This window comes from Citrus clementina, unplaced genomic scaffold, assembly GCF_000493195.1.
Source record: "Citrus clementina cultivar Clemenules unplaced genomic scaffold, Citrus_clementina_v1.0 scaffold_9, whole genome shotgun sequence".
In the NCBI taxonomy this organism is placed as follows: Eukaryota; Viridiplantae; Streptophyta; class Magnoliopsida; order Sapindales; family Rutaceae; genus Citrus; species Citrus x clementina.
In genome coordinates this window covers 25,261,678-25,280,856 of record NW_006261964.1, presented here as the reverse complement: position 1 = coordinate 25,280,856, position 19,179 = coordinate 25,261,678, and the positions used below count along the sequence as shown (strand labels likewise).

Below are 19,179 nucleotides of genomic sequence, written 5' to 3'. Positions count from 1 at the left end.
AATTGAATAGAAAGTAATTTATCTCATTCAATAAGGTACGATCCTTGACTCTAGGACAGAAGTTTAGTTACTAAGAATAAAAAACAAAAGATAAAACCAATCATGAGAATTAATCGAAGCGGCTGGCTCTTCTCCAAGCCGTGGCTTCTGCTCTGCTAAAGGTGGTTCCCCAACTTTGGTCCGCTTCCCCTTTCAAAAGCCAATGGCTTTTTATTTATTTTTTATATATGTTAGAAGTCAGCCGCCATGCGTGTTAAGCCACAAATCTTTATTAAATTCTAATTCACTTGCGTACATTTCCATCAAAATAACGTAATTTAACCATTAATTGCTTTTATTTTTCTTGACCCCTCTCGGTGGCTTTCCTTACGCTTCATGAATGACAAAGCCGGTGACCACCAAATCTTCCATATTTTCTTACGCTCTCCACACAATTTCCCAATCCGTGCCTAGGGATGGCAATGGGGAGAGGAGGAGAGGGGACCAATCTCTCTGTACCCATCTCTGATATTTTACGTATGTCTCCGTCCCCTCCCCGTCCCCGTCATAATTACTTGAGAGAATCTCCATTTTCTTCCCGAATAATAACAGGGGATCCCCGATGGTCCCTGATCCCCGAATAACTAATATTTTTTTTTGTTTTCGATTTTGAGTTAATCATATTTAAATAAAAAATTTAAATAAAAGTAAAGTTTGAAATATATCTTACATTAATATTCATTACAAAAGTCACATACATTAAATTAGTAAGTAACGCAGCATGTACGGGATATAAACTTCTTTTACAAACTATCGTGAATAAATTAATAGTCTAATACAAAATTGTTACAAATAAAATCGAATTTAGATTCAAAATTAACTTTTTCAATGGTGGCGTGGGCACTTTATAAATGTGGACTATTCCCTTTACAGCACAATAGTTAAGTCGGAGCAAATCAAGAGCAAATATTAGATTAAATTAGATTATATTAGATTAGATTAGATATTAAAATTGTGATTCGCTGTGGGCAATTATAACATCTAAAAATAAATAAAAAATAGATTTAAGTTTAAAACATTTAATGAATATTAAAATTAAAACAAAATTTTTGGGCTAATAGAATTTACCCGGTTTTTTTAATGTGCTAAATAAAAATTTAGAACTTTAATTAGTTAATTAGGCCTAAAAGTTTAATAATATAAATATTTTGATATTTGTTATTTTTACCAATATTTATAATTTTATAATTCAAATTTTATAATTTATTTACTAGTAATTTTAAAAAATAAAAATAAAATTTAAAATTAAAATGGGGAAATGGGTAGGGGATGGGGATTCTACCTCTGTTAACATGTATATGTTAATAATATTGATTTTGATGATAACAAATTTTAAATGGTTTTTGTTTGATAAAAATGTTGGAGCTATTCCTTAATAAACGAAAGCCTTAACAATCATTCCATTCTTATTCATAAAAGTTGGACTTTCAACTTAGAAAAAGATTCTCTGCAAAATCTGGTTTAAAATGTGATTCTGGAAATAAACGGTGAACCGTTTTCTCTTAAACGGTTAACCGATTAATACTAGAGAACAACATATTGCCTAAGCTCTAACCGTTTATGAAAAACTGAAAACACAAAAAAAATGGGAAGGCTACTGGAATTTAACGGTGAACCGTTTATTTAAACGGTTAACCGATAACATCCAGAATTGAAGGTTGTCCTCCTCTGGCACTGATTAACAAAACCGGATAAGACTAAATTATTTTGCAGGTTACTGGAAACAAACGGCGAACTGTTTATTACAAACGGTTAACCGATAATATCCAGAGAAGTCACTTCATGCAACTCCTTAACCGTTTTATTTAAACGGATAACTGATGTTCATCTTGCAGGTCTCTGGAATTTAACGGCGAAAGGGTAACCATAAACGGCACACCGTTTATTTGAATTTTGGCCCAACGGTAACTTTTGACCACCCTAAACGGTTAACCGTTAATGGTTAACGGCGAACCGTTTTCGGGCCGACAGTTATTAACGACTAGTTTTTCAGCTCCAAATATAAATAAGCTCATTCAAATTCAAAGAAGATTGATCACAACACGACTATTGAGCTTATATTCGAGAATACAATCTTCATAGAGCTTAGAACACATTCTTGCTTCATCTATTCACATATTGGGCATCATTGTGTAATCTTATATATTGTGAGAGGCAAAACAAATTTGAAATCTTTTGTTTTGAGTGATTGTAAGTGTTGGGATATACTTGGGTTAAAGAGATTGAGATAATCTCTTGTTGTAAAGGTTATTGACACATTGGAAGTCAAGTGTAAGCATTTGAAGCCTTGGAGGCTTGCTTAGTGGAATCCTCAAGCCCGGAAAGCTTGGAGGCGTGGACGTAGGCGAGGTTGGCCGAACCACGTAAAAATCTCTGTGTTTGAATTTCTCTTCCCTTATCTTTTTACATTGTGATCAACTTAATTGTTATTGCTTTGAACTTGGATTATATTTGCTTTAAGTTTTTCTTTATAAATTGAATAATTTTTTAGAATCCCAATTCACCCCCCCTATTGGGTTGCATACTTGTATTTCAACCTCATCCCCGTCCCCTCCCCGAATAAGAAATTGGGTAAAAAAATGTCCCCGTCCCTTCCCCGAATAAGAAATTGGGTATGAAATTATTCTCATACCCTCCCCGAATGGGGAAAATCCCCAAGGGTACCCGTCCCCGTGGGGATTTTTGCCATCCCTATCCGTGCCCATCAATTTCATTTGTTTCCATTTTATCTTTATTTCTTTCAGGATTCGATTCTTTATGCACATTTACATCTTAAACTTCAATTTGTACCCTGCCCAATAAAATAATTTAATTGACAAAAAATTTAAATAAAAGAAAATTAAAAAAAATATGAAATTAGAATGGAAAATCTATCAATAATTTATGCCGTCATTTTGATCTTTATAGTTATAGATTTTATATTATAGATCTCCACACAAAACTGTAATTTGATGTTTTCAGCTATATAATGTTATTTTCATTAAAAGAAAAAACTAAATGATCGAATTGACAAGATATTAAATGTTATAAATTATAATTAAAAAAATCACAACCTCATATTTTATAGTGGACGCCAACATCTTGCCTCAGCAAATTGACTTATTCAAATTAATAAATTTTAACAAGTCATCGTGGTTCTATATTCTCCCAATATATTAAATGTTATAATAGACTTTTATGTTGAATAGAATTCACAATTTGAATCTACATTCTCCCAATCATTTGTGTAATCACGCCCTATTAATAGAATAAATTACAACAAAGACAATGTTGCTAAAACGAATGACATACTATATATTTGATTAATTGATTTCAATTTATAAAACAATGTTGAATTATTTTTCTAATATCAATTTGTATGTCAAAACTCATTTTTTTCTTTAACGATTTAATGTTAGCAATTACATAAGTTATTAAAATTTTAGAAAGATCTAAGTGATAAAAAAAATCAAAGAAAAATGAGTCATTGTCCCCCTCCATATAAATTTACGTTTTCTCGAGAAAAGAAAATGAATGTTTCATTCTTGATATATCTCATATTACTCAATAATTAATAATTCTCCGTAGAAAATTAATTCTTGTTTGATGTCTTAAAACCATCGGCGACTTTCATGAAGCGTGATCAACCAATCAAAACAATCAGATCAACCGAAAATTTAATGATTGAGCAACCCTAGGTGATTTATTTTTTAATGATTTATTTTTTAATTTTTAGTGATTACGTGTGATTTTTTATGCAAATAACATTACTCTTAGTACTTTGTTTGAGCCAACCCCATGCAAAATTTAAGTTGGTTTTGGAATCCTCATGGGGTAACAGTCTTTGAACAAGTTTTTTTATAATATTAATTTGTATGTTAAGAATCGTATTTACTTAAAATATATAAGTAATAAAACAAAATCCTAAGAAAAATTAAAATACTCTCGAAATAAGTTTTTTTTTTGGAGAATAAAACAAGTATACAGAAGTATTGATACTCGAATCGAAATATTTGATATAATGGTGATAAAATAATTATAAAATTATAAAGTATTATAATGTTAAGTAAAAAATTAATGCTGCACAATTTTATGGTTATTTTATTACCTTTGTGTCACCATTAAGATTCTTTATCATATTTGTTGATGTAGATGTCTTCGAACAGTATTTGGATTTTTTTTCGCTTACTTAACAGAAAATTGTTCCTTGAATTTGTCAAAACAATTAAATAAATTTATGTGGGACCCCGGACTAGGAATTGATCGATCCATTTGAGAGACGAAGACTTCATTGATTGATTCTTCATGAGTCGACCAAATGCATTTACTGGGTTTGAGTGTTTGCCGGTGCGCATGTTTTGATGGTCTCTGGAGGGTCCGATTGGAATTGGATTTTGTTGAATTTTTTAATTATAATTATTATGGAAAAAATTATATTTATAAAATAAAAATTAACAGTATATAATGAATATAATTTTTAAATAATAATTTAATAAAAATAATTAATAAATTATTATTTTTCATTGTATAAATATAAAATTAAATTAAATTAACTTTTAATTTATAGTTTGTAAATATTTACTAAATATTTTAATATTATACCTTTTAAAATTTTAATCAGAAGAGTCACGGCCACCTGGCTAACTCTTATAAAGAGAACTGTAAGACCTCACCATAACTCTCTTCATGAGAGTTGACCTGACTTATAACTTTCAAACTATAACTAATGAATACCAAACAGGATTTAATACCGCATTTTAAGAATTTTCAAAGTAAACTATAGCAGCTGAACTCCTCTTATCGTTATAAAATCCAAATTAATTCGTAATGATCTTTCCTATAAAGCGAACTGGCTAGCTACCTAGGAAATAATTATGGGATTCCTCAAAATGCCTTTCCGACTTATTGTGCTGGTGGTGCTAGTGCAGCTGCTACTACTAGCAATGAGCTGCCACTGCTGTACTTCTAGAGCAAGTACTGCCTCTGCTGCTCATGCTCAAGCCAAGCCTGGCTGCCTCAATCGTTGTGGAGACGTCGAGATCCCGTATCCATTCGGTACAGAGCCTGGTTGTTTCCTGAACGAAGACTTTCGCATCACTTGTAAGGACACTCATTTCAACCCACCCAAACCATTCTTAGGGGAGTCAAATGTCGAAATTGTCAACATATCCATCGACGGTCACTTGAATGTCATGCAATTCACCGCAAAAGACTGCTACGGTGCCAAGGGAAATTCGGTAGACAGCAACTGGCCTACACTCAATTTGTCCAAATTGTCTGTCTCTAAGGGAAACAAGTTCGTAGTCATTGGCTGTGACAGCTTCGCTTTCGTAAGTAGTGGTTTCTTGGGTGAGGACAGCTACGAATCCGGCTGCAGGAGCACGTGCAACAGCCTTGACTATGTCACCAACGGATCCTGCGTCGGCATTGGATGTTGCCAGATTGAGATTCCTAGTGGGCTGAAACAACTCGACGTGGAGGCATACAGCTTTAATAATCACACAAATGTGTCATCATTCAATCCATGCACTTATGCGTTTGTTGTTGATCAAAGCGAGTTCCATTTCACCTCCAATTATCTTGCTTTGGGGGGCATGCCAGACGAGTTTCCTATAGTGCTTGATTGGGAAATAACCACAAATGAAACATGTGAAGAAGCAAAAATATGTGGACCTAATGCATCCTGCGATAAATCCAAGGATGACACCACTACTTCGTCCGGCTATCATTGCAAATGCAACAAAGGTTATGAAGGCAATCCATACCTCCCTGATGGTTGTCAAGGTATAAATCTTTAATCATTCTCACAGGTGGATGTCCATTTTTTAATTTTTAAAATAATTTTTTAATTAATTTTTTTTTAAAATTGTTTAATTGTAGATGTTAATGAGTGCAATGATCCAAAACTTCATGACTGCAAAGAAATATGCGTAAACACAGAAGGAAGTTATACATGTCACTGCCCCAAGGGGTTTCATGGGGATGGGAGAAAATATGGAGGAGGTTGTACACCCAATCAACATACTGTGATTAAGGTCACTCTAGGTAAGTAGTACACGAACTTTCTAATATATATTTATTGCATCTTTGAGAACCTTTTGACATAATTTGCTGCCCTTTAATATTTTTTATTAATTTTTTTTCTAATAGATATGGGAGAAAATCCAACTATGGTTAATGATTATGTTTCAAGAGAATAAAAATATTTAAACCAAAAAAAAATTATTTATTGTTTCTTTTCCATATACATTGAATAAGGTCTTAAAAGAATAACATGTTTTAACGTAAACGAAACAAAAATCAGGTGTTAATAATTGGGTGTTTCTAGCACACCTCTCAGGTTTATTGAAGTCGCACAGAATTCAAAAGCCATATGATTGTAATTAAATATTTATTTATTTTATGGTAGAGGTAGGTAAAATCTTTTGTATTTAAGCATGTCTAGATGTGTTGAATAGTTTTACACCTGTGGGTGGTGGTACCAACATTGATCCCCAGGAGTGGGTCGGGTTTCACCAGATAAATTCCGATTATTGAAACTTGGATGATCCAAATTTATGTCATTCTTTTATAATTAAGGCCAGGTTCTAATTTTTAAAATTGTACTTTTCACCCAAATTTATTTTAAGCTTACATTCTAAACTTTTTAAATTGCAGTTTTGACCATAAGTAACTTAGTCTTACAATTAGGTCCAATAAAAAAAATCCGGGTGCAAGTTTTATACTAGGGGTTAAAATTTTGTCCTTAAATATTAAATTTTGTATTTTAATTTTGAGATATTTAATTAATTATCCCTCCAAGATTGGTTGGTGTGAGGGGAAATTAATCAAGATTGGTCTATCCTAGCTATAATCCTGTGCTCTAGAATTATATACATAATCAATGAAGTTTTTATTTCAAGTACATGTTTCTACTTCAGAGCATAATTGTTTGCCTAAAATATAAGTTAAGTGCATGTTCAAGCAGCCAAACACAAGCCTAAAGTTATAAAATAATGATGGGTTAATTTACATGTAGGGGTTGGCATAAGCTTTGTAGTTGCAGTTATGAGCATCTCTTGGCTTCACTTTCTGTGGAAGAGAAGAAAGCACATGAAACTCAAAGAAAAATTCTTTGAGCAAAATGGTGGAAGTTCTCTACAACAGGAGCTCTCCAAATTGCAAGGTCGATCTTCTGAAAAAGCAAAAATTTTCACTGAAGAAGAAATCAAGACGGTGACAAACAACTATGCCAACGTGATTGGTCGCGGAGGCTCTGGCTTGGTATACAAAGGATTTTTACCAAACAAAACTCCAGTTGCCGTAAAGAAGTCCAAAATCGTTGATCAAACAAAAATTGATGAATTCATCAATGAACTGGTTGTGGTCTCGCAGATCAACCGCAGGAATGTGGTAAGGTTATTAGGTTGCTGTTTGGAGACACAAGTGCCTTTACTTGTTTACGAATTTGTCGGAAATGGCAACCTCTTTGAGCAAATTCATAAGAATGGGAACCTTTCCTGGGAAAGGCGCTTGAGGATTGCAGCAGAAACTGCAGGAGTGCTTTCGTATTTGCATTCTGAAACTAATGTTCCAATAATTCACAGAGACGTCAAATCTGCCAACATACTATTGGATGAAAATTACACTCCAAAGGTTTCTGATTTTGGTGCTTCAAAATTGGTTCCAATTGATGCAATTCAAAATTACACAGTGGTGCAAGGAACTCTTGGGTACGTAGATCCTGAGTACTTGCAGACTTGCAAGTTGACAGACAAAAGTGATGTCTACAGCTTTGGAGTTGTTCTTGCGGAGCTACTGACAGGAAAGATGGCGCTTTTGTCAGATAAGCCTGAGGAGGAAAGGAGTCTGGCTATGAATTTCCTTTCTTCATTGAAACAGAATCGTTTGCTTGAGATTCTTGATAACCGTATTGTAAACGATGGCAATAAGCAGCAGCTGAAGGAAGTGGCAAAGCTAGCGGCTAGGTGCATAAGTGTAAGAGGTGAGGAAAGGCCTACTATGAAGGAAGTAGCGTTCGAATTACAAGGACGACTGAGCCTGATGTCGAACGGCCAGTACTACTTGCGGGATAATGTTGAATCCAATGGTGCCCAAGAGACCGAATACTTTACTGCTACTTTTTATGAATGTCGAGATGGTATTGGTAGCCATACAACTCCGACAGATGGATACGACAGTATGCAGCAACCCGAACTGATGGCGTTTGATGATGAGAGATGATTGGTGCTGTAGGCTGTGTTTGTGTCACCTATGTCTTTGGTTACCCTACTGTGTCTGTAAGGATTTAATGACGTAAATATGTAGTACTTGGAAAAACGACCTATGGTGCAATTAGACACATTATATTGTATTACATTATTTTAATGTAGGTGTATTATCTTATGTGGTATTACATTAACATTGTAATAAAATAAAATTGTATGCTGTTTGATGCTATATTATACTGTATTAATTTTTAATTATACTATATTTAGTGCTACACTGCGTTGTATTAATTTTTTTCATGACTATTTTAAATTATATATTTAGAAAACAATATTTATTTAATACTTAGAAATATACTAAATATAAAAGTTTTAAATCTAAAAGCTTTTACATTATTTTCATTAAAAATTAAAAAAAATTATAATTTAAAATTAACAAAATTCTTAAAATTTTCGACTGCATAACAGATTCATTATGACTATAATTATTTCATTTTCAACTTTTATCAACAAGATTTGCAAACATTTATTTTTTGTGTGTAATTTTGTTCGCATACTTGTTTTGTACCATGAGAATTGACTATAGAGAATTAAAAGAAGAGAGAGCAAGAACCATTTTGGATATTGTGATTGGTCGAATAAATTCAGTCAATTACCGAGTGAAAAGGGAAATAATTTTTTTTTTGACAATAACTTCTTTTTTTTTACAAAGAAGTTGATACAACTCAAAGCTCAAAGATTTGCTGCACAACATCAAAGATCTGGTACAAAAATCCCATTTCAAACCACAATTTATAGTGTTTCCAGCAAAGTCTCTAATAACTCTTGCATGCGGTTATATAACAGAAGGGCAAAACTGATTCAGAGAGATTTGTATACGTTTCTCACAAGAACATAAGTTGCCGGTCATGGATTTTGGTAGTCTCCTCCTCCAATGCAATGAACCCCTACAAAGCGTCTTGATTTTAATTCACAAGCTGCATAAAACCACTGAAACTTTAGTCGACATCCATAAAATGAAAGCCAACAGAAAATGTTCAAGACTGACCAGAAAATTAGTGTGGGGATTAAAATATTTGAAGCAGTTTATCCACTATAATTTTCTGCTGCACCGCACTTAAAGATTCTGAGTTCACATTTGCATTACTAACAACAACCACCATGGACTTCTAAGCCTGATGCTGACCGGCCAGTACTACTTTCGGGATAATGTTGAATCCAATCGTGTCCAAGAGACCGAGTACTTTACTTCCACTTATGATGAATGTGGAGATGGTATTGGTAGCCATACAACTCCAACAGATGGATATGATCTCTCCATCCCTTGGCGATTCCTGGTGCTACTCCTGGTGGTACTATTATTTTAGATTAAATAGGAGCAGTATGTTGTATACCCGTCCTTTTCCCCTCTCACCTTAATGTAAGCAGGATCTTTTGCTAGAATGCCACATGTGAAAAGAATCAAATGAACCTGAGTAGAAACTTTAACATTTTACTTTGTACGCATGGATGGCCTTGATTGTTATTATTCTTTTATTTGGGCCAGTTTTTATGTAACCTGCCTGATGATGAAATTTTTCTGGAACTTTTGTAGACTCCTCTTTGGTTAATTTTTAGTATTCACAGTTGTTATATTGCACATTTTTTGATCTATTTTAGTTTATCTTTCCCCCTCGTGAAAATTTAATCTATGGGTACGTTTTGCTTTACTTTGTTTTTTCACAGGGATAACTATTTGTAATTTGTCAATTCCACACCCCATAATTCTAGAACTGTTGTTGGTGCTTATGAATCTTAAATGGAGAACTTGGGGAAGCTCCTTGTCTGAAATTGACACCACGATGGCATTTGTCTATGTTGATTGTCCTGAGAAAGCTACTTGAAGACTGTGGCTAGAAAGTTCTCGTAACCCTTGTTTTAATAGGCCTTCTTATTGCTTCTGTTGTGCCAGTTGATGGTGTTTCCTTGTCCAGGTCAATATTCCAGGTAATGAGTGCTTTAGGAGGACAGAAAGATATGCTTGAATTGGTTCATTCCTTTTGGGTCATCACCTGATGTTTGAAATTTTTGGTGTCACTTTGCAGGTTGTTTTAGTTCAGTTGCTCGTGGCCTTCGACTCAAATGCTTATGCAAAAACAGTTGTGATTTTTATTCGACCTGTGATGTCATTTGTTGCTATGGTACCTCATTGTGCATTGGTAGCCCTCTTGCAATCAACCAAAGTCAGATTCTATCCAAGAGGGTCTTTAATTGGTTCTTCTGATATTTGACATTTCATGCAGTGGCATTTGCTGTAGGATAATGGATCTCCAAAATTCCATCTTTGAGGTAATTTCTTTCTTACTCAATAGTATGTTATCCTACACGTGTTAAAGGGAGAGCCTGAGAAGAAAATTCTCCTTGTCATTGCCCTTGTTCAGTGGGCTGTGGTTAATTGCTAGCTGGTTTTAGGTTCCCAATGTGTTGCCAGAAATAACAGAGCTCATTTTTTTAGAATTTCACTGACCATCGTAGCTTGTATATATGAGGTTGTAGTGTAGCATAAATCTTTTTTGAATAGACTATGTTCGGAGTATGATTGTGTTTATGCACTTGAAATGGTTACAGGTTCTAAATGATCGTATGATTGGGAACTTAAGGAGACTTCTTATGTAACAAGGGATCGGATATGACCTGTGGCTCATAATCTGCCTTCGAATAATTTGCCAGCATTTCTGCGTATAATTCATAACGAGCAGTCATTCGGAATCCCCACTTGTCTTTCAGCTGCCTGCATAGGTTCAAATCCATGTCTGAGATCAACAACCCATCTCTGAAACGGGAGAGAGATGGCGTGCAAGAACCATCTGGACTGATGCCATTTGATGATGGGAGATGATTGGTACTGCAAGCATTGTTTGTGTGACCTGCATTTCTCTTAGAAGTTAAGCTGTTGTATTGTTAAGGAATACAGATTACGTAACATGAATACGTACTACTTGCACGGTAAAAAAAAAAAGAACTGTCTCTATGTATAAGTGTTCTTTGTGATTTTTCTTATTTAATTAGCTTGTAACATGCAGGTCAGAACATTATTTTCATACATCGATGTACTTATAGCGAGGCCAAGTGCTAATTTAAAAGGATGCGGTTTCTGGAAGCATAGCTTTTGTTATTAGTTAAAAAATGAAGGTGTTTGATGGTTCTGTCATACTGTTCGACGAAATGCCTCAAAGAAGTAGTTTTGGCGGCAACCATTTCGTTTGAACTCTACAATGCTTCAAGAGCTTGTTTAATTGCCGCCATAATCTCTCCATCAGCATTCTTGATTATAGGCCCCAAGCCAGCAATCTTTTTCAATGAATCCGTGGCTGTATCTTTAGCCAATTTTCAGGGGTGGATTCCACTGGCCACATTGATGAAAAACTTCCATTCTGTAAAAGTCATCTCACGGTATTCGAGTTCTTTTTTGCTTATTCTTTGGAGAAAATTGATTATCCAAACAAACGTACGATTCTTTTTCATTTACCAACTCAAATTAAAAGAATCCTTTTGGATTTAAACCATTTACGTCATGCTTCAATTTGTACCGTGTCCAATAAAATAACTTAATTAAAAAATATATATAGATAAACAAAATTAAAAAAAAAATGAAATTAGAGTGGGAAGTATATCAATAATTTACGCCATCATTTTGACCCTTATATTTTTAGATTTTATATTATGAGCACTGGCGGCGCCACATTGGAGTGCCCCCCCTTGACTTTTTAAAATTTACAAATTTAGTTAGGTATTTGTCTCATTTTGAATTTAATTTACTAAGAAAGTCCATGTTAAAATTAAAAAATAAACAATATATTAAGTATTTATTTTTATACTTCCAACCCACAAAGAAACATTGTATTTTGAAGTTTCTCCGGCCCTAACTCTCATCACACACACACAAAAAAAAAAAGAAACTATTTCACGTCATTGAGTTTATTCCAATGATTTTTCTTTAATGAGTCTTATAGCACTTAGAATTCAACTTAATATTTACATTATAGAAGTGAGTTCTGATAACAAATTTTTGAAATTTGAAAGGAATTGATAAGCTAATAAGAAAAATAGTTGATACTAAAAAGGATTAATTATATTCATTAATTCATTTATTGTTTTTACTAGTTCTCATCACTATAGTCAAAAAAGCATTTTTGGCTATGAATTTTGTGAAAAATCATCTATGAAATCATATAAGAGATCAATGATTGAGTGATATTATTGTTGTATATATAAAAAAAGATTTGTTTTGTATTCTTGATGATAAGGTTGTTCTTTAATTTTTTTTAACATATGAAAACAAGTCGAGGTCAGTTATAAATGTATTGAATTAAATATATTAATGAATTTTTTAATTTAGTATTTGTTACTTGTTGACTTTTTTGAACTATATTATTATTTAAATTTAGCCCCCCTAAATTAACTTTCTGGCACTGCCACTGATTATGAGCACATCAAATTTGTAGTTTATTTATTTCAATTATGTTAAACCAAAATTTTGGCTTCACCACAATCAACAGTACTTACGGAAATAAGCTCAATACGAACAGTGGGTAGCTATTTTCTGTCAGAGTTACATAGCATACTATAACAATGAATATCTAGCATATAAAATAAAGAGTGAAAACAAAAGATAAAAATAAAATCTTATAGCACAAAAAAAAAAAAGAAAAAAAGAAAGAAGCAAGGAAAAAGGGAGAAGAAGAAAAAACAAATAGAAACATCGGTCACTCGCCATCGTCACTTATTGGGTGGTTACTTCCAATCGCAATTGTAGCCAACGAGATGGTGGAAGAAATTAAAATAAAGAAATTAATAATTGTTTCAATTATTTGAGGAAAATTATCAAGCTGAAGAATAAATGTATCATCTCAGAAATAGAAAGAAATTATAAGTCAAATATGGATTTGAAAATTGCAACGCAGCGAATGATTTACTGTAACTTGATGTAGCTGAACTACTGTAACTTGATGTTTTCAGCTATATAAGGGTTATTTTCATTAAAAGAAAAAACTAAATGAATTGACAAGATATTAAATGTTACAATCATAATTTAAAAAAAACATCTCAACCTCATACATTATAGTGGACGCTAACATCTTGCATTGCTGGATTGAATGATTCAAATTAATAAATTTTAACAACTCATCTTGGTTCTACATTCTTCAAATTTATTAAATGTTATAATAGACTTTTATGTTGAATAGGATTCACAATTTGAATCTACTTTCTCCTAATCATTTGTATAATCCCACTCTGTTAATAGAATAAATTACAACAAAGACGTTGTTGCTAAAACCAATGACATACTATGTTTGTGTAATCGATTTTAATTTGCAAACAATGCTGTTTTTTTTTTTTCTTATATCAATTTTTCTGTTAAAACTCAATTTTCTCTTTGAACCCTAAATGTTTTCTTTTAACAATTTAATGTTCGGAATTACATACGATATTAAAGTTTTGGAAAGATCTAAGTGATAAATAAAAAAAAAAAAAAACGAGTCACTGTCCCCTCCAAATGAATTTAACTGTTTTTTAGAAGAGAGAATACATATTTCATCTCTAACAGATGTTATATTTACTACTTACATCCCTACTATATGTTTAATTATTTGCTTCATTCTTCCAATTAAGAGATAACATATAAAGTTGACATTTTTTTTATTCATTTACTATTCTACCCATCCTCAGAGAATTTTATGACATTTCTAAATAGTTTGGCACCAAAATTAAAGAAAAGATGAGAGCATTTGCATTTTTTATTTTTTAATCTTAGTAAGTTGTGTCAGATATTAATTTAGTTTTTAAAATATCACATTTTGAATGATTGTTTTGCCCTTATTTTTACAATAAATCTTGTTATCTCTCAACTGGAGGGATGAAATAAGTAATTACAAATTTAATAAAAATAGAAATGATAAATATGACATATATGAGGAATGAAACATGAAATCTCCCTTTCAGAAATGAAAAAATAAACTCCCATATGCCTTCTCATAGTCTTTGAATTCTTTTCTGCTTACTCAACAATTAATAATTTCTCTGTAGAAAATTGATCCTTGTTTGCTGTCTCAGAGCCACCGGCTTTCATTAAGCGTGATCAACCAGCCAAAACAACCAAATCAACCTCTGTTCGAACGAAAAGGGCATCCACATTTTGCGTTTTGTCTCTGTAAGCCAAGTCAAAAAATGGCATCCATACATAAAATTGCACATGAGTATGTTTTTGCGCAAAGACAATTAATAAAGCGAATGAATTTATTATGTGGAAATAATATTGCTATTTGTTTGAACTAATCCTGGCGTGAGGCATAGGATTGATTGATGACCTGAGGCTGACAATTATTTTCTCGACAGACGAAGATTCCATTAACTTTCTACTCTCTTATATCATTTTTCTTTTTCTCTTTTCTTTTTTTCCAATCGTGTGCGTCAAGTAAATGAAACATCTTAATAGGAACTTCGTAAAACTTTTGAAAATAATTGGAATATGAACAAAACTCTTACCATTCATAGACAAAAATGAAATTCAACTTGATAAAATTGTTTGAGGGAAATACTCCTACGAGACCAGACGTGATGAGCAGATGTTTGGTGGCAGAAGTCTGCGAGCAGGTGTGTCCTGTAAGAGCCAGGTAGCAGGGGAACAGGGGCAGGAATATCCTGCTCATCCACGAGCATGTCATCCGCGAGGCCAATTTCCTGTAAGAAGCGTAAAGCCATTCCTGCTGTATTCTTGCTAAGGGTTGATTCGAGGAGACCCGGTCAACGACAATTGGCGAGGCATGCTCTCCAGCCCAAGAATCTAGGCACGAAGGCCACGCAACCACCCACGACTACGGAAATGGGGAATCCACGTTCGAGAGGTGGAAGGATAACGGGCGTAGACTGCGGAAAACTGGGATTCAGAGGAAGCCTATAAAAAGGTAGCCAACGAAGGTAAAAGGGTTAGCGATTTTGAGATTAGAAGAGAGATAAAAGCAATTCTAAAAGAGAGAAAACAACCTAACAGCCATAAGATTTGTGGCAAGCGTTCCCCGAACCTTCATATCTGACTTAAGCGTCGGAGGGTTTGCGCCGGGAAAACAACCGGCGTACTCTGACCTGTCTGTGTGCGCAGGAACCTCTGGAGAAGAAGTTTTACGAGGAGAGATCCTGGTCGTGGTGAAGTTGATCGAGCAGAGACCCTGGTCGTAGAACGAGGACAACCAGAATCTCGCATCAACAAAAATAAAGTTCAAACGTCCTTACACATAAAGATAAGATATCCATTTTGTTAACGTGTGGACTAGGGAAAAGTCGAGGGTGTTTCTGAAGTACTGCTGCTTTCCCATGGGTAATTTTTAAAAATCTCTCCTGAGGTTTGGACTTGTTGCAAGTAGATGGCGAGAATTTATTTATTTATAAAAAATTTCCTACCGTCAGTTAACTTTAACATTGACCGTTAGTTGACTGTGCAAAGACAATATTACCCTTAACAACAGTTTGTAGACAAAAATAACTAAAAAAAAAATTAAAATTGTTGGCGCGAAAAGCACAAACCCTATTTTTTGACAATTTTATCCTTGTCAATTCTAAAGATTTACACTATCATAGGTAAAGATTATAACTATTTCATTTTCAAGTTTTTAATTTTATCTTTTTTGTAGGAACTTTAAGAAAATATCAATAATTTAAAGAGAATTTTTCAAATTTTTAATTTTATCTTTCTTGTAAGAACTTTAAGAAAATATCAATAATTTAAAGAGGGTAAAATAGCCAACAATTTTAATTTTTTTTTTAGTTATTTCCGTCTACAAATTGTTGTTAAGGGTAATATTGTCTTTGCATAGTCAACTAACGGTCAATGTTAAAGTTAACCGACGGTAGGAGGTTTTTTACAAATAAATAAATTCTCGCCATCTACTTGTAACAAGTCCAAACCTTAGGGGAGGTTTTTAAAAATTACCCACTTTCCCATTCATTCTTAATTTGTCATATGTAATCTTCAACTATTCATGATAACATATATGTAATGAATAAACAAAATGCAATCTTCCATGTGTATGAAAGACCTTCTTCTGGACTTAGACCGATGTGTCTAACGGGTCTTAAAATCTTTATGAATAAATGCATTCAAATTATTGAGAGTGAGTTTGTTTGACGGTATGCACGTTTTCTAAGACCGCGTTAACTAATAAACTGACGAAGTACGCCTCTATCATATATTATCTCATCCCAAAATTCAAGTTATTTTTCCTTCATTATTATATCTAATGCTTTAAAAATTATCGGTTTGTAGTGAATTAATTTTCCTATAGAGAAAAATAGCTAGCTAGAAACCCTTGTGGTAATGCTGGCCAATTAATCAAGTAATCTTGAAATGCCTTTCCGACTTATAATAATAAAGCTGGTGGCGCTGCTGCTAGTACTGCTATGAGCAAGTGCAGCTGCTGCTCATGCTCAAACCAAGCCCGCTGCCCCCACCGTTGTGGAGATGTCGAGATCCCGTATCCATTCGGTACAAGGCCGGGTTGTTTTCTGAACAAAGTCTTTCTTATAACTGGCAACGAAACTCATTACAACCCACCCAAACCATTTTTAATGAAGTCAAGTATCGAAGTTGGAAATTAATCAAGTAGAAACTAAGCGATGACTTGAGGTCGACGGTCAACCATTATTTTCTCGCTAGTTATAAGAAGGCTAGCTACGTGACTCATTTTTTCTCTTTTTCCATTATGGCCGTCAAGTAAGTAAATAAAACAAGAGAATCAATATGGGACTAAATCCTAACAATATTTTGATAGAAATAATAAACTCAAAACGATATTATTTTAGATAAGTTTAATTCTTTTTATTTAACGTCGTTTCGGGAGTGCTTTTATTAGAATTTTGTCGAGGTTTAAGGTATAATCACTTTTCTTATATTTTAAGATCAACTTGATAAAATTCTTTTTAGAATTTCCCAAAACAAAGAATAAAAATAAAAATAAAAACAAAGATATAATAATAATAAAATAAAGAAAATAATTGGAATATAACAAAATGTTATTATTTATAGCCGAATATGAAGATCAACTAGATAAAATAAAGCTGAAACTCGGTATAATTGAATGATAAGATTCCACTTTGTTAACGTGTGGAGTGGCGTGCGTCAATTGTCGCAGTGTCCTTAAGTCTTCATGAGTAAATGCATTTAATTGTTGAGTTTGTTGGGGGTCAATCGTCAATGTATCATTTTGCCAAAAGCAACAAGAGCTAATGAGGGGAATCCACTTGTACCTCTCTGGCTGGGTTGCCGTCTTGCCGAGGTACAAAGCTTCTTTGTGATTTTGTTTGTTTTTCATTTGCAAAATTCGACTAAAATACTATATATGGTAACGAATCTCTAGCATACAGGACCGCCAATTCATACTATAAAATACTATAAGATACCATTTTCCATGCAAGCCCAGTAGCATATGGTATTGCCAATTCATGGAGTCTTGGAGACAATATCTTTTTGTGGTTCGCTTCAGACAACCTTAAAGAACTGCATTAATTAGGTGACTGAACATTCAGAGGAAGCACGTGAGAAATTTCTTCTCCAATTAAATAATAATAATAATAACAATGATTTATAGCTAAGAATTGGTATTTGTGGGGGAGAAGTAAAAGTATGGGACCCACACATCATTTTGATGGAAATGATCCTTTACCGATTTGAGTTTTTTTATGAGTTTTTCAAGATTTTTTTTTCATGTTTCTTTTAGTAATAGTATACGGTTAAAATTTAACTTTTTTTAATTTTTTTATTTATTAACTACTAATTAATAATTGTATTATTTATTTAGGACATGATTCAACTTTTTTTAATAGTAGTATACGGGTAAGATTCAACTTCTTTTATTTTTTTTATTTGTTAACTACTAATTAACAATTGCATTATTTACCTAGGACATGATCAGATTATGAGAGAATCCTGATCCCATTTTGATGATGTCTGGATAAAATTTTCTCAGTAAGAATTTTTGGAAAATCTTGGGAGTCCTAATCGAAATTTAGCCATTTAATTAAAAAAAGCTTACGTTTGACACTTATATTTATGGATTTTATTGTGACTTTATGAAATTTGCAGTTTATTTAGTTTGACTCTCTTAAACCAAAATTTTGTTTTCACGACAATTAACAATACTTATAGAAATAAGTTCAATATGAATTTTTTTTTTTTTTTGGGTGAGAGTACATAACATACTGTAACAATAAATCTCTAGCATATAAAATAAAGAGAACAAAGAAAAATCCAAAAATGAAAAAGTAACTAAAGGAGGGAGAAGAAAAAATAAAAAATAAAAACATCAGTCATGCACCATCACTTATTGAGTGGTTACTTCCCACCGCAATTGTAACTATGAGACGTGGAAGAAATTGAAACAAGGAAATTAATAATTGTTTCAATTATTTGAGGAGAATTATCAAATAAGAAAGAGAATAAATGTGTCGACTCAGAAGCAGAAAAAATTTGTAATAGATCTAAAAACTGTAATATAACTAAACCGATAAATATTATGGAACTAGATGTTTTCGAATATTATTTTGATTATGTGTGATGGTCTTACTATGACAACCATGTGAAACGCGAAACGCACCTAAATTTTGCATTTTGTCTCTTTAAGCCAATTAAAAAACGGCACTCGTACATAAAGTTACACACGACGATACTTTTACATAAAGATAATTAATAAAGTAAATGAATTTATTTATTTAATTTTTGGCGATTACTTGTAATTTTGTATGCAAGTAACATTACTCTTTGTACTTTGTTTGAGCCAACCCCACGCAAAATTTACATTGGTTTCGGGTTTCACGTGGGGTAAAAATCTCCGAGCAAGTTCCTTTTTTTTTTATAATATTAGTTTGTATATTAAGAATTGTATTTACTAAAAATATATAAGTAATAAAAAAATCCTTAGAAAAA

At 32.9% G+C, this 19,179-nt stretch overlaps 1 protein-coding gene across 1 annotated transcript; it reads left to right on the top strand.

The window, feature by feature from the left end:
• The first annotated feature begins 4,892 nt into the window (after positions 1-4,892).
• Positions 4,893-8,241, top strand: LOC18031635 (wall-associated receptor kinase 2). Its single transcript, XM_024189841.1, has 3 exons — positions 4,893-5,802; positions 5,899-6,063; positions 7,037-8,241. Exons 1-3 carry the CDS (start codon positions 4,893-4,895, stop codon positions 8,239-8,241), a joined length of 2,280 nt encoding a protein of 759 aa, XP_024045609.1.
• Positions 8,242-19,179: the final 10,938 nt, after the last annotated feature.